General features: G+C 39.7%; 1 protein-coding gene, 2 long non-coding RNA genes and 2 pseudogenes across 3 annotated transcripts; all 5 read left to right on the forward strand.

Moving 5' to 3' along the window:
• Nucleotides 1–1,395: 1,395 nt before the first annotated feature.
• On the forward strand, nt 1,396–5,008 carry LOC123467721 (annotated as a pseudogene).
• Nucleotides 5,009–10,578: 5,570 nt separating this feature from the next.
• LOC123467699 lies at nt 10,579–10,826 on the forward strand. The gene is made up of 2 exons (XR_006641830.1): nt 10,579–10,619; nt 10,696–10,826. It is a non-coding gene; the product is annotated as an uncharacterized LOC123467699 (long non-coding RNA).
• A 387-nt stretch (nt 10,827–11,213) lies between these two features.
• Nucleotides 11,214–13,286, forward strand: LOC123467722 (annotated as a pseudogene).
• A 6,376-nt stretch (nt 13,287–19,662) lies between these two features.
• Nucleotides 19,663–21,478, forward strand: LOC123467723. Its single transcript, XM_045167526.1, has 5 exons — nt 19,663–19,675; nt 19,926–20,003; nt 20,079–21,171; nt 21,229–21,388; nt 21,452–21,478. Exons 1-3 carry the CDS (start codon nt 19,663–19,665, stop codon nt 21,095–21,097), a joined length of 1,110 nt encoding a protein of 369 aa, XP_045023461.1. The 3' UTR covers nt 21,098–21,171; nt 21,229–21,388; nt 21,452–21,478.
• A 395-nt stretch (nt 21,479–21,873) lies between these two features.
• On the forward strand, nt 21,874–22,559 carry LOC123467714. The gene is made up of 3 exons (XR_006641838.1): nt 21,874–22,217; nt 22,292–22,453; nt 22,530–22,559. It is a non-coding gene; the product is annotated as an uncharacterized LOC123467714 (long non-coding RNA).
• The last annotated feature ends 1,598 nt before the right edge of the window (nt 22,560–24,157 follow it).

Below are 24,157 nucleotides of genomic sequence, written 5' to 3' on the forward strand. Positions count from 1 at the left end.
TTGGGTTGTGGAAAAAAACGCTATATTTGAACATAAAGATTTTTTTATTAGCGTGTTCTTTCGTTCCTCACAAAGGCCACTTTTGCGGGATGGGAATGGCATCTAAAAGGAAAAAAACAATGAGTAGTGAAGGTCCAGTTAAGATTGTAGGAATTAACCATGGAGTATGTTCCGGGCATCATTCCTTGTTGATGGATGGATGAAGAAAAAGAACAATTCACTTAAGACATGATTATGGCTGTTTCTCAACAATTAGATTTTCCATTATTTTAAACAATGAGATTTTGCAAGCTTTGTGTTGTGCTGTATTATATACACCACCTTATTTTGCCAATTTCCTCTTTAGTCTGTCTCGTTGATTCTCTGAATTTTTTATGTTTCAGGATGTTTATTTTTTTGCCAGTCTCCAGATGACAATAATGAACAACACAGCTTACAAAACAAGCTCCGTGCTAACAAGAAGTATGATTGGATGAGGTTCAAAATTTTAGAAAATGCTGTATTTCTTGAAATGATTTCATAAAATATTTTACACAGGTGTTCTCTGCTGCTGCCAGCCCGGTTCTTTTCCATCCTGTTACCTGATTGTGGAGTTAGACCTAGATGTCTGCATCTCAATTGATCTGAGCTTTGAAGAACTGTTTTGTGTTCTTGAGTACATCTATTCTGGGAAGCTGCTGTGTTCAGTCAAAAGCAAAGACAGAATTTTAAGCATTCTAAAAGAATTTGATATTTTCGTGCCTGATCATCTACAGAATTGCAGTAGACTGTGGAAGAAATGAGAGTAGTGAGACAGAGTTGAAATAATATTTGAAGAAGCCATTGCAAGTGAACCAAAAACTACTAAAGATCCACAAACATTTCAGAGGATAAATCTCCCTTTGCAACTTCTGCCGATGTTCGTGTAGTAAATAGTGGAGAACTAATTTTACGAGAACCCATATTTAAGCTCCAATGAAGATCCCTTCCAGTATGAAGAAAAGCTTCCAGAAAAATTCTCAAACAGTCATAAGATGTATAGCAACAAAAGTAAACCTCATTGTGGATCAAAAATGGCTATTCTGAATTCAAACACCAATGTTACTGAACCATTGTTGAACCGGAAATCTCCAGACATAAAGATCCGGTCTTCACTCGTAGTCACCAACCAACTGTTGAATATGGTTGAATATAACAAGGCAACAAACAAGAGCGGGCAACGCTGCACAGGGAGAGAAGGGGTAACTTGAATTTTCTTGTACGTAGACAAGACGGGTGGCGTATGGTACTTTTGAGAGTAATACACAGATTCCTGTTGCTACAGTTTACTCAAAGTAAGTTAGTTGATAACCAACAGGTTATGGCCCAGCTATACGCGTAGCTATATTTTTTTCTTTCGTTCCGTGTTTTTTTAGTTCGGAAAAGTGAATTGAACTGATCTTCGGCGATGGAAAAGGATGGACGCCGCCATGTTGGATGGTGCCTTGATGGCAGAAACTACGAATCATGGAAGTTCGGGATGAAATTGGCACTACAAAGTGATGAGCTCTGGGGAATTGTTGACGGGACTGAACAAAAACCTGATGTGGTAAGAAACAGTTATTATTCTTTGTTGTGTTTCTTGCTAGTTATGTGTTGATGGAAATTGTACAGCAAGGCCATGAGACTATGTTGTCAGTATTTTTTTCTTTCCTTTGCTGTGGTCTGAGTGAACATCTACAAGACAGTTTAGTGTTTTCTTCCATATCGATGATATGAGAGGGATTCCACATTATGACAATGTGAGAGGGATTCGGCATTGAGAGAATGTGAAGAACTGAGTAGAAAGCTGTGCTTTTCCTCCACATTGTGACAATGTGAGAGGGCAACGCAAACCAGGGCAATGCAGAACATATTCGAGCCATTAAAGGAAGAACAATCACGAATCCTGATGACCTGCAACTCAGCCAGAGAGATGTGGATCAAACTAGAATCTGAGTATGAAGAAGCTGCCGCTGATAGCATACCATTATTGTGGACCAAGTTTTATGGGTGCACCTTTAGGCAAGGCCAGAGTGTCTCAAGTTTTTTGACAGAACTAGAGCAAATTGCATTTCGTCTGAAGAGCCTCAACATAGCCATTATGACGAACAAATAATGGCAAAAGCCCTCATGTCACTACCTGCAGAATTCCGTGTCTTTGGCTTGCTTGGGAAAGTACACCCGTCGCTCAGAAGACTCTAAAGGCTCACGACCCGTCTCATTACACCTGACAAGAGCATGAGAAATGATGAAGAAAAACGATCAACTCCTGATGCAGCATTTCAGTAAGAATAAAAACGGCGCTGAACCACATAATGAAGAATCAAGAGAACGTGCCTCTACCTGACCCAGTTCGATCGTGGAAAACGAGGCCGTCCTTCTCATCAACAGTCTGGCGCAACGAAGGAATGCTGGGAGTGCAAATCGACAACGCATGTCAGAGCTCAATGTCGTAAATACAAACGCCGGCGTGAAAAAGAGGAAGACGAAGCAGACCGAAAAAGGAAACGTTTTGATCGGAACGACAGAAGAGATAGTGATCATAGCAGAGACCAGAGAGACAAAGACAGACATCGCCGTGACGACAGCAGAGATGAAAAGGACTACCAAAAAGAACGAAAGGGGTACATATACATCCTCGACGGATCGCGAAGTCAAAAGCCGTCAACATGGTACGCTGACCAGGTGCTACTCAGCACATGACGGACAATAGGGCACTTCTGACCAACTTTGTAATACCACTGACCAGAGAAATGGTCTGTCTCTGGTATAGGGAGATCAAGTCTCACTGTAGCAGGGCAAGGAGATGTTATTCTTACCTACAGTGAATGGTGAAAATCTGCACGGAAAGATGAGAGGAGTCCTTCAACGTCCCTGGATTAGGTACTAATCTTTACTCGATTGGTACGGCGACTGATGCAGGCCTCAAAGTAGTCTTCGGACGACGACACTGTTTCTTTCCTCTCAAGACGATGTCGTCATCATGAAGGGAAGCGAGAAGGAAAGAAAACCTTTATATCAACTCAACATCCAAGCAAAGGAGAATCACCATACTGTTGAAAGGGCACTCTCTGCTGCTCGTTGCCTCTCTCTCCTTATGGCATCAATGTTTGGCCACCTCAACCACAAGACTGTCCTAAGGATGGCAACATTGGGGAGTGCCGCTGGACTCTGCCCTTTCAATGACAAGCTTCATCTCTCTACCCACTGCCGAGGATGTCTCCTGGGGAAAATGTCACGTACATCTTCTTGTCTACCCGCACTAGAGGAACACACGTTGAGATATAGTCCACTTGATGTGTGTAGCCCCATCCAAATATGCACACCAAGCGGAGCAAGGTTTTTGAATCATTGTGTAATTTTATCACAACAAATTTTTTTCATTTTTTCTTTTTTGCTTTTAAGGTTTTTTGTGACATTTAAGGATGATTTCTCGAGCTTTTTTGATATCCAACTGCTGAAAACGAAAATCTGAGGTCCCTTGAAGCATTCATGAAGTTCAATGCAAAGATGAAGGCTGAGACTGACGAGAAACAAAGATCCTTCGCTCTGATGGAGGAGGTGAATATTGCAGCAAGGATTTTGAGAATTGGCTGGCCAAAGCTGGAATCACTCATCAAGTCACTCCGCCTTATACACTCAACTGAACGGAGTTGCTGAAAGAACAAATAGGACGATGATCGAGTCAGCACGGAGCCAGATGTACGGGAAGAAAGTTCCCTGGAACTCTGGGGATTGGCAGTCCTATGTGCAGCTTATGTTCAGAACAGGGTGATTTCTAGTACTGGGAAAATAACACCTTTGAACTCTGGCATGGAAAGGAACCGGACGTGTCGACACTTGAGGACATTTGGTTCACCAGCTTTTACGCATATACCGGATGAAAACGAAGGAAACTTGACCCGAAGGCTACGGAAGGAATCATGGTAGGATATGGCGATTCATCCAAAGTGTACAAGATATGGATCCGGTGACCAGAAAATCATCACCAGCAGAGATGTTGTATTTGAAGAAAACCTCAACCATGAAAAAACTCTTCTGAGCTCACAAGAGCGGGAATACTACCACTTCTTCCATTGTCACCTGATGAACAGATGCCTGAGTCTCTGCTGGACGAACAGATTCCTACGGATCAATCTGATGAACATGGGGGCCGATGATGGAGCTTCCCAACCAAATGATCCCGTCATAGATGGACTAGGGAGGCTGATTTAAATGAAACGAATGGAGAAAACGGAGGATGAATTTTTCCATGGTTTTGAGCCAGTTGCTGATCCAGTAGGTCACCTCCGCCGGTCCCTGAGAACTGCAAGGCCATCAGAAAATATCTTCTCTACCGTGGATATCATGCTACAGCACCTGGACATCGAACATCGACTGATCAGCCAGAAAAGAAAAATTTACTGGCAAACTAAACATCACTTTGGAGCGCCCCTCCTCATCACCGCAAGGACCTCTCTGGAAGACTGCCGTCGAAGACGAACTTAACTCACTTTACAGAATGAGACGTGGGAACTCGTCCCACCACCACCAGGACGCAAGCCTATCAAAAGCAAGTGGATTTTGAGCTCAAGCCTGGCTATGATGGAGTTGCTGAGCGCTACAAGCTGCCCGGCTCGTGGCCCTTGGCTGCTCTCAGCGGGCTGGACTGGACTATAATGAAACATTCGGTTTGTTATCCAATTAATTTTAATTTGTAATTTGTTTCATATTCGTTTCCTATTCATTAGCTCCGGTTGTCAGACTATCCACTCTTCGGATTATCCTAGCTCTTTGCCTGTGTGATCTTAGCGTCATCCAACCAGATGTGAAGACGGCGTCTCCTATGGACGTCTTGAGGAGGAAGTCTACATGTGCCAGCCGGAAGGCTATGTGGTTTGCTGGCCGTGAGGCTGATGTCTGCCGGTTGATAAAGAGTATCTACGGACTGAAACAGGCCCCCGGGAGTATGGAATATGGAGCTAAAGACGCTAGTAGTTACATATGGCCTCACTCGCTCTCAGCATGATCTGTGTCTTTACTTCCGTCTTCAAGGGAGGAATGGATGGCGGCCCTGTTCTTCGTTGATGACGCTATTGTATGTGGAACCAATAACAAGGCACTGGACGACTTTGTGACATATCTCAAGAAAAAGTTTGAGCTGGAGGACTCTTCCTGTAGGCCGATTCCTGGGTCTCACAATCAAACGAGACAGAAGACACGCACGCTGAGCCTCTCCCAACCCGATTTTGTGGACGATCTTGTGGCAAGATTTAAAATGGAAAGCTGTCACCCAAAAGTGATTCCTGTTGAGCCGGGTCTACATCTCAGTTCTGCTATGTCCCTAAAAACAAAGAGGAAGAAGAAAAATGAAGGAAGTTCCGTATCAGAGCGCAGTTGGAGCTCTTCTGTATCTCTCAACCACGACACGGCCTGATATTGCTTATGCTGTGAGCAAAGTAGCACGGTTCAATCAGAACCCAGGGCCTCAACACTGGATTGCTGTCAAACGCATTATTCGTTATCTTGCCGGAACCAAGGATTATGGGGGAATCTTCTCCTCAACAAAAGAACAAGGAGCGCTGGGATTCACTGATGCTGACTATGGCGGAGATCATGACGACAGAAAGTCAACATCAGGATGCATCTTTCTCCTAAATGGTGGGCCTATCTCATGGTTCAGCCGAAAGCAGGAATGCACAGCCACCTCTACAACCGAGGCGGAATTTGTTGCCGGAAGTGAAGCGGCCAAAGAGGGAACTTGGATCAAGTCACTGCTGGAGGAGATCGGGCAAGGAAACCCTGGTCCCATCACATTATTCTGTGATAATCAAGGGGCAATTAAAGTAGCATACAACCAGGAAATGCATCGGAAAATGAAGCATATCGCCATCCGATATTGGTACATCAGAGAAGCCCAAACTAACGGAGTAATAAACACCAGCTATGTGAGCACCCAGGAACAACTAGCAGACACCTTCACGAAGCCCCTGCCTGCTCCACGTTTCAAATACCTTCGTGACAAGATTGGTGTTAGTGATGTAGGCGCTCTGTAAAGGCGGACACAGGGCGAGCCTTTGGATTTCGTGTTAAGTTTTTTTTGTGTGTTGTTGTCTTCTTTGATTATGTATGATGTAAGTTATGGTCGCCAGGATTGTCGAACATAAGGATTTGACACAAGGATCGGTATCTTTCCAGCATACTTTGTATTGATGTCATTGTATTGTCTTCATGTCCTGTGTTTCCTCAGTTTGAGGGGAGGTGTTGAATATGGTTGAATATAACAAGGCAACAAACTGGGAAGAGCGGCAACGCTGCACAGGGAGAGAAGGGGTAATCCAGAATTTTCTTGTACGTAGACAAGACGGTGTGGCGTATGGTACTCTTGAGAGTAATACACAGATTCCTTTTGCTACAGTTTACTCAAAGTGTGTTAGTTGATAACCAACACCAACCCACTTCGCTGGAAGAAACGCTTGAAAGTATCGTATCGTCAGAGATTGTAGCGGTTGAACCTCAAGATAACCCATCGCTAAGTAATTGTGATGTGCATAGAAGTAGTGTAGAAGATGAATGGACTATTCAGCAAAATACCGGATAGGCAGACCGTTACGCTGCAGTTCCCTGCCCAGATTCTTGCAGTACGACTTTGAGCGCACTAAAAAAGGGAAAAAGAAGAAAATTACATTTGTTGAGGAAGAGACTGAAGACAGTGACCAAGATCCCGAAGATCAAGACCAAGAAGATTCTCTTGGTTACGAAGAAAATGATGAAGGTCAAAAGTAAATCAGCAGTACAAACATCTAACCAGTCTGACGATCAAAGTAATGGTTTTGAACCTCCGCTCAACTTTGAAGTAGCTGCAAAAAAGCTGGATTCGTGTTTAGATCAAAGTACATCTACCCTAAGATCGGATGAAGCCTAGTTTGAAAGTAAATATCTTAATTGGCGCGTTAATTTCATTTTGTAATGCAATTTTAATGTTTCAGGAATCGGATGTTCTAGTTCATTTGAGGATCTCCACTCCAAACCTGGACGTGAGTGATAGTGCTGAAGAAGAAGATATTATTCGTTGAAGTTGCAATATCAAAAACAATGAAACCCTCAAACGTCGAAGAACTATTGGCCCTCTGCTCGGGAAAATTCCCTGGTAAGTTGTGTCGAAGATTTGTTTTTTCGTTGTATGCTTAGCTAACTTATTTTACCATGTAGATTCGCTTTCTGGAAGAGACACGCAAAAAAGTAGTTTGACTGAAAATGAAGATGACGAATCTGATGAAGAAGTTAAGCCGTTCGCAAGAATAATTCCAATGGCTGATGAGGATGACGAGGAAGATGGCTCCAGTAGTGCTCTCCCAAAATTCGTTTCTGAAAATGACGCTGATGAACCTGGAACTGTGCCTTCTTTTTTAGAGGATGGAGAAAAATCACTGTCAAAGGTGAAAAAAGGGCCCGTGTTTGTCTGTCAGATGACGAAGATGAAACTATCGATGAAAACCATTCGTTTGTCGAAGAAGAGGAAATGCATGAAGAGGAACGAGAATTTAGAGGTCTGACTGAGTTTTTGAAGACGAGGCTGAACTGTCCAGTTCGAAGTTGGCAGCGGTGACGAACGAGAAGACGAAATGGATGACTGGGAGGAGGAGGAAGGCGATAAGGAGGATATTGATGAAAACGGAAGTTCGTGAGCAAGTTGGAAGAGCCCATATGAAGACAATGCTTGATCAAGACCAGCGTGAAGTTCGACTTTTTCAAGAGCTTTTTCTCGAAGATGGAGATTTGCATTCTGATGGCGGTGGAAGGCAAAGACAATTTCGGTGGAAACAGGCTGATGGTGAAAATACTGAGGAGACGGTGGTGCCCGTCCAAAAAATCAAGAAGATGAAGAAGATGAAGCTGCTGAAGAACAGGATGATCTCACATGGAGAAAAATTCACAGTGATAGAGAAAATGGCTCCTGCAACAAAAAGTCGCAACAGGTGATCGTCCAACGACGTAAAATGTTTTCAGTTTACTAATCAACCATTTTTGCCGCCAAACATTTGGTGTACAGGAAACGAATAAAGAAGTGCCATTGGTTATGAGCCGGCAAACTAAAATGGTGAAAATCAACACTGCTTCCAAAACCATTAATCAAATTACAGAAGGCGATTCCTCCGCTGCTACTGCCAACGCCAAGCAGTCAACGCATTCTAAGGCGAACATTGTGACCACTGTAGGTTACTTTTACAAAGTGCTTAACACATTGTAGAGATCAGCGCTTATATACTTTCCTACTTTTCATTTTATAGGTGAGATGCGGATCTTTTACGCAGAAGTGAAAAGATTTATCAGAAATTGCATCGTTGATGAAATCCGTGTTACCTGTTCAGGCACCAAGGGTCGGTTCCAATTTTGTATTTGCATCCATTACTCCGGAGAGGCCAGTCGCCGAGCAAAATAGGAAACATAAACAAGATGTAATACCAAAACTTAATCTGTTGTGTTCTTTTGCTTCCGATGGTATTTATTTTTATTTTTTTCAGAGTTCTAAATGCGATTCATCCAAGCAAAATCCAGCACCAGCCAAGAAAGCTAAAATGCCTCTAGTGCAAAACTAATTTAACATTTAGTTCAATTAGTTAGTTTCTCCATATCTACTTAATAAAAAAATAATTTAGTCGTACCTTTCAAAGTGTCAACGACAGTGTTGACTGTGTGGGGCAGATACGTTTGTATCGATTCGATTCGGCGACCGATATGGGTATGCTATGCCCGAGATACAGCGGCTATCTTATAACATGTATCCCTTACACATCCACCACACACATCCAATAATCGTACACAGAACCTTTAAATACCTTGATTCCAGATCCGAAAACATCATGCTGCAAGTTTTACAACAATTCCGCAGTTTTTATTTTTTTTATTACTTTTCTATTTTACGGGTAAGTTTTAATTTATGAGCTGTATACACGTATTGTTTGTACACATCAATCAATTTTTCTAGTGCATAAAAAATTTTTGCATTACATTATACGAACTAAATAGGTCCCGTGCACGTCGCTAGCCGGACCACGTCGTGAAAAAGATTTATCAGAAATTGCATCGTTGATGAAATCCGTGTTACCTGTTCAGGCACCAAGGGTCGGTTCCAATTTTGTATTTGCATCCATTACTCCGGAGAGGCCAGTCGCCGAGCAAAATAGGAAACATAAACAAGGTGTAATACCAAAACTTAATCTGTTGTGTTCTTTTGCTTCCGATGGTATTTATTTTTATTTTTTCAGAGTTCTAAATGCGATTCATCCAAGCAAAATCCAGCACCAGCCAAGAAAGCTAAAATGCCTCTAAGTGCAAAACTAATTTAACATTTAGTTCAATTAGTTAGTTTCTCCATATCTACTTAATAAAAAAATAATTTAGTCGTACCTTTCAAAAGTGTCAACGACAGTGTTGACTGTGTGGGGCAGATACGTTGTGTATCGATTCGATTCGGCGACCGATATGGGTATGCTATGCCCGAGATACAGCGGCTATCTTATAACATGTATCCCTTACACATCCACCCCACACATCCAATAATCGTACACAGAACCTTTAAATACCTTGATTCCAGATCCGAAAACATCATGCTGCAAGTTTTACAACAATTCCGCAGTTTTTATTTTTTTTATTACTTTTCATTTTACGGGTAAGTTTTAATTTATGAGCTGTATACACGTATTGTTTGTACACATCAATCAATTTTTCTAGTGCATAAAACATTTTTGCATTACATTATACGAACTAAATAGGTCCCGTGCACGTCGCTAGCCGGACCACGTCGATAACATTTTCCGTTTTTTTTTTATCGAATTCCCAAATTTTTTGATTTACTTATGAATTGATCGTATGCGTTATTGAATTTCTCGTAATGTTCATTTATGACATTGCTACTTTTTTCGAAAATTATTCGTAAATTAGAATTTACACGGTAACTGCAAGGCTTTGTTATAATGATGTTTTCGGATTGAAAACGTTCCGCGACACGCTTTGCCGTTGGCAACTTCCATGGTGATTTCCACAAGATACCACCCCATGTTCCAAATACATGAAATACCGGGTCCCCAATAGATTAACTGTAGTGTTGCTATCGTCTATCGTTAATTCGTTATCCTTATCCCCTCACCTCTTCTAGTAGTGGCTAGTGGAAACTGTTTGGGTTGTGAAAAAAAAACGCTATATTTGAACATAAAGATTTTTTTTATTAGCGTGTTCTTCGTTTTCACAAAGGCCACTTTTGCGGATGGGAATGGCATCTAAAAGGAAAAAAAACAATGAGTAGTGAAGGTCCAGTTAAGATTGTAGGAATTAACCAGGAGTATGTCTGCATCATTTCTTGTTGATGGATGGATGGAAAAACAACAATTCACTGTAAGACATGATTATGGCTGTTTCTCAACAATTAGATTTTCCATTATTTTTAAACAATGAGATTTTGCAAGCTTTGTGTGCTGTGTGTATTATATACACCACCTTATTTTGCCAATTTCCTCTTTAGTCTGTCTCGTTGATTCTCTGAATTTTTTTATGTTTCAGGATGTTACATTTTTTTGCCAGTCTCCAGATGACAATAATGAACAAATACAGCTTACAAAACAAGCTCCGTGCTAACAGAAGTATGATTGGATGAAGTTCAAAATTTTAGAAAATGCTGTATTTCTTGAAATGATTTCATAAAAATATTTTACACAGGTGTTCTTGCTGCTGCCAGCCGGTTCTTTTCCATCCTGTTACCTGATTGTGAGTTAGACCTAGATGTCTGCATCTCAATTGATCTGAGCTTTGAAGAACTGTTTTGTGTTCTTGAGTACATCTATTCTGGGGAAGCTGCTGTGTTCAGTCAAAAGCAAAGACAGAATTTTAAGTATTCTAAAAAGAATTTGATATTTTCGTGCCTGATCATCTACAGAATTCAGTAGACTGTGGAAGAAATGGAAGTAGTGAGGCAGAAGTGGAAATAATATTTGAAGAAGCCATTGCAAGTGAACCAAAAACTACTAAAGATCCCACAAACATTTCAGAGGATAAATCTCCCTTTGCAACTTCTGCCGATGTTCGTGTAGTAAATAGTGGAGAACTAATTTTACGAGAACCCAATATTTCAAGCTCCAATGAAGATCCCTTCCAGTATGAAGAAAAGCTTCCAGAAAAAATTCTCAAACAGTCATAAGATGTATAGCAACAAAAGTAAAACTCATTGTGGATCAAAAATGGCTATTCTGAATTCAAACACCAATGTTACTGAAACCATTGTTGAACCGGAAATCTCCAGACATAAAGATCCGGTCTTCACCGTAGTCACCAACCAACCCACTTCGCTGGAAGAAACGCTTGAAAGTATCGTATCGTCAGAGATTGTAGCGGTTGAACCTCAAGATAACCCATCGCTAAGTAATTGTGATGTGCATAGAAGTAGTGTAGAAGATGAATGGACTATTCAGCAAATACCGGATAGGCAGACCGTTACGCTGCAGTTCCCTGCCCAGATTCTTGGCAGTACGACTTTGAGCGCACTAAAAAAGGAAAAAAGAAGAAAATTACATTTGTTGAGGAAGAGACTGAAGACAGTGACCAAGATCCCGAAGATCAAGACCAAGAAGATTCTCTTGGTTACGAAGAAAATGATGAAGTCAAAAGTAAATCAGCAGTACAAACATCTAACCAGTCTGACGATCAAAGTAATGGTTTTGAACCTCCGCTCAACTTTGAAGTAGCTGCAAAAAAGCTGGATTCGTGTTTAGATCAAAGTACATCTACCCTAAGATCGGATGTGAAGCCTAGTTTGAAAGTAAATATCTTAATTGGCGCGTTAATTTCATTTTGTAATGCAATTTTAATGTTTCAGGGAATCGGATGTTCTAGTTCATTTGAGGATCTCACTCCAAACCTGGACGTGAGTGATAGTGCTGAAGAAGAAGATATTATTCCTAAGTTGAAGTGCACACAAAACAATGAAACCTCAAACGTCGAAGAACTATTGGCCCTCTGCTCGGGAAAATTCCCTGGTAAGTTGTGTCGAAGATTTGTTTTTTTCGTTGTATGCTTAGCTAACTTATTTTACCATGTAGATTCGCTTTCTGGAAGAGACACGCAAAAAAGTAGTTTGACTGAAAATGCAGATGACGAATCTGATGAAGAAGTTAAGCCGTTCGCAAGAATAATTCCAATGGCTGATGAGGATGACGAGGAAGATGGCTCCAGTAGTGCTCTCCCAAAATTCGTTTCTGAAAATGACGCTGATGAACCTGGAACTGTGCCTTCTTTTTTAGAGGATGGAGAAAAATCACTGTCAAAGGTGAAAAAAAGGGCCCGTGTTTGTCTGTCAGATGACGAAGATGAAACTATCGATGAAAACCATTCGTTTGTCGAAGAAGAGGAAATGCATGAAGAGGAACGAGAATTTAGAGGTCTGACTGAGTTTTTGAAGACGAGGCTGAACTGTCCGGTTCCGAAGTTGGCAGCGGTGACGAACGAGAAGAAGAAATGGATGACTGGGAGGAGGAGGAAGGCGATAAGGAGGATATTGATGAAAACGAAGTTCGTGAGCAAGTTGGAAGAGCCCATATGAAGACAATGCTTGATCAAGACCAGCGTGAAGTTCGACTTTTCAAGAGCTTTTTCTCGAAGATGGAGATTTGCATTCTGATGGCGGTGGAAGGCAAAGACAATTTCGGTGGAAACAGGCTGATGGTGAAAATACTGAGGGAGACGGTGCCCGTCCAAAAAATCAAGAAGATGAAGAAGATGAAGCTGCTGAAGAACAGGATGATCTCACATGGAGAAAAATTCACAGTGATAGAGAAAAATGGCTCCTGCAACAAAAGTCGCAACAGGTGATCGTCCAACGACGTAAAATGTTTTCAGTTTACTAATCAACCATTTTTGCCGCCAAACATTTGGTGTACAGGAAACGAATAAAGAAGTGCCATTGGTTATGAGCCGGCAAACTAAAATGGTGAAAATCAACACTGCTTCCAAAACCATTAATCAAATTACAGAAGGCGATTCCTCCGCTGCTACTGCCAACGCCAAGCAGTCAACGCATTCTAAGGCGAACATTGTGACCACTGTAGGTTACTTTTACAAAGTGCTTAACACATTGTAGAGATCAGCGCTTATATACTTTCCTACTTTTCATTTTATAGGTGAGATGCGGATCTTTTTACGCAGAAGTGAAAAAGATTTATCAGAAATTGCATCGTTGATGAAATCCGTGTTACCTGTTCAGGCACCAAGGGTCGGTTCCAATTTTGTATTTGCATCCATTACTCCGGAGAGGCCAGTCGCCGAGCAAAATAGGAAACATAAACAAGATGTAATACCAAAACTTAATCTGTTGTGTTCTTTTTGCTTCCGATGGTATTTATTTTTATTTTTTTCAGAGTTCTAAATGCGATTCATCCAAGCAAAATCCAGCACCAGCCAAGAAAGCTAAAAATGCCTCTAGTGCAAAACTAATTTAACATTTAGTTCAATTAGTTAGTTTCTCCATATCTACTTAATAAAAAAATAATTTAGTCGTACCTTTCAAAAGTGTCAACGACAGTGTTGACTGTGTGGGGCAGATACGTTGTGTATCGATTCGATTCGGCGACCGATATGGGTATGCTATGCCCGAGATACAGCGGCTATCTTATAACATGTATCCCTTACACATCCACCCCACACATCCAATAATCGTACACAGAACCTTTAAATACCTTGATTCCAGATCCGAAAACATCATGCTGCAAGTTTTACAACAATTCCGCAGTTTTTATTTTTTTTTATTACTTTTCTATTTTACGGGTAAGTTTTAATTTATGAGCTGTATACACGTATTGTTTGTACACATCAATCAATTTTTCTAGTGCATAAAAAATTTTTGCATTACATTATACGAACTAAATAGGTCCCGTGCACGTCGCTAGCCGGACCACGTCGTGAAAAAGATTTATCAGAAATTGCATCGTTGATGAAATCCGTGTTACCTGTTCAGGCACCAAGGGTCGGTTCCAATTTTGTATTTGCATCCATTACTCCGGAGAGGCCAGTCGCCGAGCAAAATAGGAAACATAAACAAGATGTAATACCAAAACTTAATCTGTTGTGTTCTTTTGCTTCCGATGGTATTTATTTTTATTTTTTTCAGAGTTCTAAATGCGATTCATCCAAGCAAAATCCAGCACCAGCCAAGAAAGCTAAAATGCCTCTAATGCAAAACTAATTTAACATTTAGTTCAATTAGTTAGTTTCTCCATATCTACTTAATAAAAAAATAATTTAGTCGTACCTTTCAAAAGTGTCAACGACAGTGTTGACTGTGTGGGGCAGATACGTTGTGTATCGATTCGATTCGGCGACCGATATGGGTATGCTATGCCCGAGATACAGCGGCTATCTTATAACATGTATCCCTTACACATCCACCCCACACATCCAATAATCGTACACAGAACCTTTAAATACCCTGATTCCAGATCCGAAAACATCATGCTGCAAGTTTTACAACAATTCCGCAGTTTTTATTTTTTTTTATTACTTTTCTATTTTACGGGTAAGTTTTAATTTATGAGCTGTATACACGTATTGTTTGTACACATCAATCAATTTTTCTAGTGCATAAAACATTTTTGCATTACATTATACGAACTAAATAGGTCCCGTGCACGTCGCTAGCCGGACCACGTCGTGAAAAAGATTTATCAGAAATTGCATCGTTGATGAAATCCGTGTTACCTGTTCAGGCACCAAGGGTCGGTTCCAATTTTGTATTTGCATCCATTACTCCGGAGAGGCCAGTCGCCGAGCAAAATAGGAAACATAAACAAGATGTAATACCAAAACTTAATCTGTTGTGTTCTTTTGCTTCCGATGGTATTTATTTTTATTTTTTTCAGAGTTCTAAATGCGATTCATCCAAGCAAAATCCAGCACCAGCCAAGAAAGCTAAAATGCCTCTAAGTGCAAAACTAATTTAACATTTAGTTCAATTAGTTAGTTTCTCCATATCTACTTAATAAAAAAATAATTTAGTCGTACCTTTCAAAAGTGTCAACGACAGTGTTGACTGTGTGGGGCAGATACGTTGTGTATCGATTCGATTCGGCGACCGATATGGGTATGCTATGCCCGAGATACAGCGGCTATCTTATAACATGTATCCCTTACACATCCACCCCACACATCCAATAATCGTACACAGAACCTTTAAATACCTTGATTCCAGATCCGAAAACATCATGCTGCAAGTTTTACAACAATTCCGCAGTTTTTATTTTTTTTTATTACTTTTCTATTTTACGGGTAAGTTTTAATTTATGAGCTGTATACACGTATTGTTTGTACACATCAATCAATTTTTCTAGTGCATAAAACATTTTTGCATTACATTATACGAACTAAATAGGTCCCGTGCACGTCGCTAGCCGGACCACGTCGTGAAAAAGATTTATCAGAAATTGCATCGTTGATGAAATCCGTGTTACCTGTTCAGGCACCAAGGGTCGGTTCCAATTTTGTATTTGCATCCATTACTCCGGAGAGGCCAGTCGCCGAGCAAAATAGGAAACATAAACAAGATGTAATACCAAAACTTAATCTGTTGTGTTCTTTTGCTTCCGATGGTATTTATTTTTATTTTTTTCAGAGTTCTAAATGCGATTCATCCAAGCAAAATCCAGCACCAGCCAAGAAAGCTAAAATGCCTCTAAGTGCAAAACTAATTTAACATTTAGTTCAATTAGTTAGTTTCTCCATATCTACTTAATAAAAAAATAATTTAGTCGTACCTTTCAAAAGTGTCAACGACAGTGTTGACTGTGTGGGGCAGATACGTTGTGTATCGATTCGATTCGGCGACCGATATGGGTATGCTATGCCCGAGATACAGCGGCTATCTTATAACATGTATCCCTTACACATCCACCCCACACATCCAATAATCGTACACAGAACCTTTAAATACCTTGATTCCAGATCCGAAAACATCATGCTGCAAGTTTTACAACAATTCCGCAGTTTTTATTTTTTTTTATTACTTTTCTATTTTACGGGTAAGTTTTAATTTATGAGCTGTATACACGTATTGTTTGTACACATCAATCAATTTTTCTAGTGCATAAAAAATTTTTGCATTACATTATACGAACTAAATAGGTCCCGTGCACGTCGCTAGCCGGACCACGTCGTGAAAAAGATTTATCAGAAATTGCATCGTTGATGAAATCCGTGTTACCTGTTCAGGCACCAAGGGTCGGTTCCAATTTTGTATTTGCATCCATTACTCCGGAGAGGCCAGTCGCCGAGCAAAATAGGAAACATAAACAAGATGTAATACCAAAACTTAATCTGTTGTGTTCTTTTTGCTTCCGATGGTATTTATTTTTATTTTTTTCAGAGTTCTAAATGCGATTCATCCAAGCAAAATCCAGCACCAGCCAAGAAAGCTAAAATTCCTCTAAGTGCAAAACTAATTTAACATTTAGTTCAATTAGTTAGTTTCTCCATATCTACTTAATAAAAAAATAATTTAGTCGTACCTTTCAAAAGTGTCAACGACAGTGTTGACTGTGTGGGGCGATACGTTGTGTATCGATTCGATTCGGCGACCGATATGGGTATGCTATGCCCGAGATACAGCGGCTATCTTATAACATGTATCCCTTACACATCCACCCCACACATCCAATAATCGTACACAGAACCTTTAAATACCTTGATTCCAGATCCGAAAACATCATGCTGCAAGTTTTACAACAATTCCGCAGTTTTTATTTTTTTTTATTACTTTTCTATTTTACGGGTAAGTTTTAATTTATGAGCTGTATACACGTATTGTTTGTACACATCAATCAATTTTTCTAGTGCATAAAACATTTTTGCATTACATTATACGAACTAAATAGGTCCCGTGCACGTCGCTAGCCGGACCACGTCGTGAAAAAGATTTATCAGAAATTGCATCGTTGATGAAATCCGTGTTACCTGTTCAGGCACCAAGGGTCGGTTCCAATTTTGTATTTGCATCCATTACTCCGGAGAGGCCAGTCGCCGAGCAAAATAGGAAACATAAACAAGATGTAATACCAAAACTTAATCTGTTGTGTTCTTTTGCTTCCGATGGTATTTATTTTTATTTTTTTCAGAGTTCTAAATGCGATTCATCCAAGCAAAATCCAGCACCAGCCAAGAAAGCTAAAATGCCTCTAAGTGCAAAACTAATTTAACATTTAGTTCAATTAGTTAGTTTCTCCATATCTACTTAATAAAAAAATAATTTAGTCGTACCTTTCAAAAGTGTCAACGACAGTGTTGACTGTGTGGGGCAGATACGTTGTGTATCGATTCGATTCGGCGACCGATATGGGTATGCTATGCCCGAGATACAGCGGCTATCTTATAACATGTATCCCTTACACATCCACCCCACACATCCAATAATCGTACACAGAACCTTTAAATACCTTGATTCCAGATCCGAAAACATCATGCTGCAAGTTTTACAACAATTCCGCAGTTTTTATTTTTTTTATTACTTTTCTATTTTACGGGTAAGTTTTAATTTATGAGCTGTATACACGTATTGTTTGTACACATCAATCAATTTTTCTAGTGCATAAAACATTTTTGCATTACATTATACGAACTAAATAGGTCCCGTGCACGTCGCTAGCCGGACCACGTCGTGAAAAAGATTTATCAGAAATTGCATCGTTGATGAAATCCGTGTTACCTGTTCAGGCACCAAGGGTCGGTTCCAATTTTGTATTTGCATCCATTACTCCGGAGAGGCCAGTCGCCGAGCAAAATAGGAAACATAAACAAGATGTAATACCAAAACTTAATCTGTTGTGTTCTTTTGCTTCCGATGGTATTTATTTTTATTTTTTTCAGAGTTCTAAATGCGATTCATCCAAGCAAAATCCAGCACCAGCCAAGAAAGCTAAAATGCCTCTAAGTGCAAAACTAATTTAACATTTAGTTCAATTAGTTAGTTTCTCCATATCTACTTAATAAAAAAATAATTTAGTCGTACCTTTCAAAAGTGTCAACGACAGTGTTGACTGTGTGGGGCAGATACGTTGTGTATCGATTCGATTCGGCGACCGATATGGGTATGCTATGCCCGAGATACAGCGGCTATCTTATAACATGTATCCCTTACACATCCACCCCACACATCCAATAATCGTACACAGAACCTTTAAATACCTTGATTCCAGATCCGAAAACATCATGCTGCAAGTTTTACAACAATTCCGCAGTTTTTATTTTTTTTTATTACTTTTCTATTTTACGGGTAAGTTTTAATTTATGAGCTGTATAGTGTATACACGTATTGTTTATACACATCAATCAATTTTTCTAGTGCATAAAAAATTTTTGCATTACATTATACGAACTAAATAGGTCCCGTGCACGTCGCTAGCCGGACCACGTCGTGAAAAAGATTTATCAGAAATTGCATCGTTGATGAAATCCGTGTTACCTGTTCAGGCACCAAGGGTCGGTTCCAATTTTGTATTTGCATCCATTACTCCGGAGAGGCCAGTCGCCGAGCAAAATAGGAAACATAAACAAGATGTAATACCAAAACTTAATCTGTTGTGTTCTTTTTGCTTCCGATGGTATTTATTTTTATTTTTTTCAGAGTTCTAAATGCGATTCATCCAAGCAAAATCCAGCACCAGCCAAGAAAGCTAAAATGCCTCTAAGTGCAAAACTAATTTAACATTTAGTTCAATTAGTTAGTTTCTCCATATCTACTTAATAAAAAAATAATTTAGTCGTACCTTTCAAAAGTGTCAACGACAGTGTTGACTGTGTGGGGCAGATACGTTGTGTATCGATTCGATTCGGCGACCGATATGGGTATGCTATGCCCGAGATACAGCGGCTATCTTATAACATGTATCCCTTACACATCCACCCCACACATCCAATAATCGTACACAGAACCTTTAAATACCTTGATTCCAGATCCGAAAACATCATGCTGCAAGTTTTACAACAATTCCGCAGTTTTTATTTTTTTATTACTTTTCTATTTTACGGGTAAGTTTTAATTTATGAGCTGTATACACGTATTGTTTGTACACATCAATCAATTTTTCTAGTGCATAAAACATTTTTGCATTACATTATACGAACTAAATAGGTCCCGTGCACGTCGCTAGCCGGACCACGTCGATAACATTTTCCGTTTTTTTTATCGAATTCCCAAATTTTTTTGATTTACTTATGAATTGATCGTATGCGTTATTGAATTTCTCGTAATGTTCATTTATGACATTGCTACTTTTTTCGAAAATTATTCGTAAATTAGAATTTCCACGGTAACTGCAAGGCTTTGTTATAATGATGTTTTCGGATTGAAAACGTTCCGCGACACGCTTTGCCGTTGGCAACTTCCATGGTGATTTCCACAAGATACCACCCCATGTTCCAAATACATGAAATACCGGGTCCCCAATAGATTAACTGTAGTGTTGCTATCGTCTATCGTTAATTCGTTATCCTTATCCCCTCACCTCTTCTAGTAGTGGCTAGTGGAAACTGTTTGGGTTGTGAAAAAAAAACGCTATATTTGAACATAAAGATTTTTTTATTAGCGTGTTCTTCGTTTTCACAAAGGCCACTTTTGCGGGATGGGAATGGCATCTAAAAGGAAAAAAAACAATGAGTAGTGAAGGTCCAGTTAAGATTGTAGGAATTAACCAGGAGTATGTCTGCATCATTTCTTGTTGATGGATGGATGGAAAAAAGAACAATTCACTGTAAGACATGATTATGGCTGTTTCTCAACAATTAGATTTTCCATTATTTTTAAACAATGAGATTTTGCAAGCTTTGTGTGCTGTGTGTATTATATACACCACCTTATTTTGCCAATTTCCTCTTTAGTCTGTCTCGTTGATTCTCTGAATTTTTTTATGTTTCAGGATGTTACATTTTTTGCCAGTCTCCAGATGACAATAATGAACAACACAGCTTACAAAACAAGCTCCGTGCTAACAGAAGTATGATTGGATGAAGTTCAAAATTTTAGAAAATGCTGTATTTCTTGAAATGATTTCATAAAATATTTTACACAGGTGTTCTTGCTGCTGCCAGCCGGTTCTTTTCCATCCTGTTACCTGATTGTGAGTTAGACCTAGATGTCTGCATCTCAATTGATCTGAGCTTTGAAGAACTGTTTTGTGTTCTTGAGTACATCTATTCTGGGAAGCTGCTGTGTTCAGTCAAAAGCAAAGACAGAATTTTAAGTATTCTAAAAGAATTTGATATTTTCGTGCCTGATCATCTACAGAATTCAGTAGACTGTGGAAGAAATGGAAGTAGTGAGGCAGAAGTGGAAATAATATTTGAAGAAGCCATTGCAAGTGAACCAAAAACTACTAAAGATCCCACAAACATTTCAGAGGATAAATCTCCCTTTGCAACTTCTGCCGATGTTCGTGTAGTAAATAGTGGAGAACTAATTTTACGAGAACCCAATATTTCAAGCTCCAATGAAGATCCCTTCCAGTATGAAGAAAAGCTTCCAGAAAAATTCTCAAACAGTCATAAGATGTATAGCAACAAAAGTAAAACTCATTGTGGATCAAAAATGGCTATTCTGAATTCAAACACCAATGTTACTGAAACCATTGTTGAACCGGAAATCTCCAGACATAAAGATCCGGTCTTCACCGTAGTCACCAACCAACCCACTTCGCTGGAAGAAACGCTTGAAAGTATCGTATCGTCAGAGATTGTAGCGGTTGAACCTCAAGATAACCCATCGCTAAGTAATTGTGATGTGCATAGAAGTAGTGTAGAAGATGAATGGACTATTCAGCAAATACCGGATAGGCAGACCGTTACGCTGCAGTTCCCTGCCCAGATTCTTGGCAGTACGACTTTGAGCGCACTAAAAAAGGGAAAAAGAAGAAAATTACATTTGTTGAGGAAGAGACTGAAGACAGTGACCAAGATCCCGAAGATCAAGACCAAGAAGATTCTCTTGGTTACGAAGAAAATGATGAAGTCAAAAGTAAATCAGCAGTACAAACATCTAACCAGTCTGACGATCAAAGTAATGGTTTTGAACCTCCGCTCAACTTTGAAGTAGCTGCAAAAAAGCTGGATTCGTGTTTAGATCAAAGTACATCTACCCTAAGATCGGATGTGAAGCCTAGTTTGAAAGTAAATATCTTAATTGGCGCGTTAATTTCATTTTGTAATGCAATTTTAATGTTTCAGGGAATCGGATGTTCTAGTTCATTTGAGGATCTCACTCCAAACCTGGACGTGAGTGATAGTGCTGAAGAAGAAGATATTATTCCTAAGTTGAAGTGCACACAAAACAATGAAACCTCAAACGTCGAAGAACTATTGGCCCTCTGCTCGGGAAAATTCCCTGGTAAGTTGTGTCGAAGATTTGTTTTTTTCGTTGTATGCTTAGCTAACTTATTTTACCATGTAGATTCACTTTCTGGAAGAGACACGCAAATAAGTAGTTTGACTGAAAATGCAGATGACGAATCTGATGAAGAAGTTAAGCCGTTCGCAAGAATAATTCCAATGAATGATGAGGATGACGAGGAAGATGGCTCCAGTAGTGCTCTCCCAAAATTCGTTTCTGAAAATGACGCTGATGAACCTGGAACTGTGCCTTCTTTTTTTAGAGGATGGAGAAAAATCACTGTCAAAGGTGAAAAAAGGGCCCGTGTTTGTCTGTCAGATGACGAAGATGAAACTATCGATGAAAACCATTCGTTTGTCGAAGAAGAGGAAATGCATGAAGAGGAACGAGAATTTAGAGGTCTGACTGAGTTTTTTGAAGACGAGGCTGAACTGTCCGGTTCCGAAGTTGGCAGCGGTGACGAACGAGAAGACGAAATGGATGACTGGGAAGAGGAGGAAGGCGATAAGGAGGATATTGATGAAAACGAAGTTCGTGAGCAAGTTGGAAGAGCCCATATGAAGACAATGCTTGATCAAGACCAGCGTGAAGTTCGACTTTTTCAAGAGCTTTTTCTCGAAGATGGAGATTTGCATTCTGATGGCGGTGGAAGGCAAAGACAATTTCGGTGGAAACAGGCTGATGGTGAAAATACTGAGGAGACGGTGCCCGTCCAAAAAATCAAGAAGATGAAGAAGATGAAGCTGCTGAAGAACAGGATGATCTCACATGGAGAAAAATTCACAGTGATAGAGAAAAATGGCTCCTGCAACAAAAGTCGCAACAGGTGATCGTCCAACGACGTAAAATGTTTTCAGTTTACTAATCAACCATTTTTGCCGCCAAACATTTGGTGTACAGGAAACGAATAAAGAAGTGCCATTGGTTATGAGCCGGCAAACTAAAATGGTGAAAATCAACACTGCTTCCAAAACCATTAATCAAATTACAGAAGGCGATTCCTCCGCTGCTACTGCCAACGCCAAGCAGTCAACGCATTCTAAGGCGAACATTGTGACCACTGTAGGTTACTTTTACAAAGTGCTTAACACATTGTAGAGATCAGCGCTTATATACTTTCCTACTTTTCATTTTATAGGTGAGATGCGGATCTTTTTTACGCAGAAGTGAAAAAGATTTATCAGAAATTGCATCGTTGATGAAATCCGTGTTACCTGTTCAGGCACCAAGGGTCGGTTCCAATTTTGTATTTGCATCCATTACTCCGGAGAGGCCAGTCGCCGAGCAAAATAGGAAACATAAACAAGATGTAATACCAAAACTTAATCTGTTGTGTTCTTTTGCTTCCGATGGTATTTATTTTTATTTTTTTCAGAGTTCTAAATGCGATTCATCCAAGCAAAATCCAGCACCAGCCAAGAAAGCTAAAATGCCTCTAAGTGCAAAACTAATTTAACATTTAGTTCAATTAGTTAGTTTCTCCATATCTACTTAATAAAAAAATAATTTAGTCGTACCTTTCAAAAGTGTCAACGACAGTGTTGACTGTGTGGGGCAGATACGTTGTGTATCGATTCGATTCGGCGACCGATATGGGTATGCTATGCCCGAGATACAGCGGCTATCTTATAACATGTATCCCTTACACATCCACCCCACACATCCAATAATCGTACACAGAACCTTTAAATACCTTGATTCCAGATCCGAAAACATCATGCTGCAAGTTTTACAACAATTCCGCAGTTTTTATTTTTTTTATTACTTTTCTATTTTACGGGTAAGTTTTAATTTATGAGCTGTATACACGTATTGTTTGTACACATCAATCAATTTTTCTAGTGCATAAAACATTTTTGCATTACATTATACGAACTAAATAGGTCCCGTGCACGTCGCTAGCCGGACCACGTCGTGAAAAAGATTTATCAGAAATTGCATCGTTGATGAAATCCGTGTTACCTGTTCAGGCACCAAGGGTCGGTTCCAATTTTGTATTTGCATCCATTACTCCGGAGAGGCCAGTCGCCGAGCAAAATAGGAAACATAAACAAGATGTAATACCAAAACTTAATCTCTTGTGTTCTTTTGCTTCCGATGGTATTTATTTTTATTTTTTTCAGAGTTCTAAATGCGATTCATCCAAGCAAAATCCAGCACCAGCCAAGAAAGCTAAAATGCCTCTAAGTGCAAAACTAATTTAACATTTAGTTCAATTAGTTAGTTTCTCCATATCTACTTAATAAAAAAATAATTTAGTCGTACCTTTCAAAAGTGTCAACGACAGTGTTGACTGTGTGGGGCAGATACGTTGTGTATCGATTCGATTCGGCGACCGATATGGGTATGCTATGCCCGAGATACAGCGGCTATCTTATAACATGTATCCCTTACACATCCACCCCACACATCCAATAATCGTACACAGAACCTTTAAATACCTTGATTCCAGATCCGAAAACATCATGCTGCAAGTTTTACAACAATTCCGCAGTTTTTATTTTTTTTAATTACTTTTCTATTTTACGGGTAAGTTTTAATTTATGAGCTGTATACACGTATTGTTTGTACACATCAATCAATTTTTCTAGTGCATAAAAAATTTTTGCATTACATTATACGAACTAAATAGGTCCCGTGCACGTCGCTAGCCGGACCACGTCGTGAAAAAGATTTATCAGAAATTGCATCGTTGATGAAATCCGTGTTACCTGTTCAGGCACCAAGGGTCGGTTCCAATTTTGTATTTGCATCCATTACTCCGGA

Source organism: Daphnia magna, unplaced genomic scaffold, assembly GCF_020631705.1.
Source record: "Daphnia magna isolate NIES unplaced genomic scaffold, ASM2063170v1.1 Dm_contigs216, whole genome shotgun sequence".
NCBI classification, from domain to species: domain Eukaryota; kingdom Metazoa; phylum Arthropoda; class Branchiopoda; order Diplostraca; family Daphniidae; genus Daphnia; species Daphnia magna.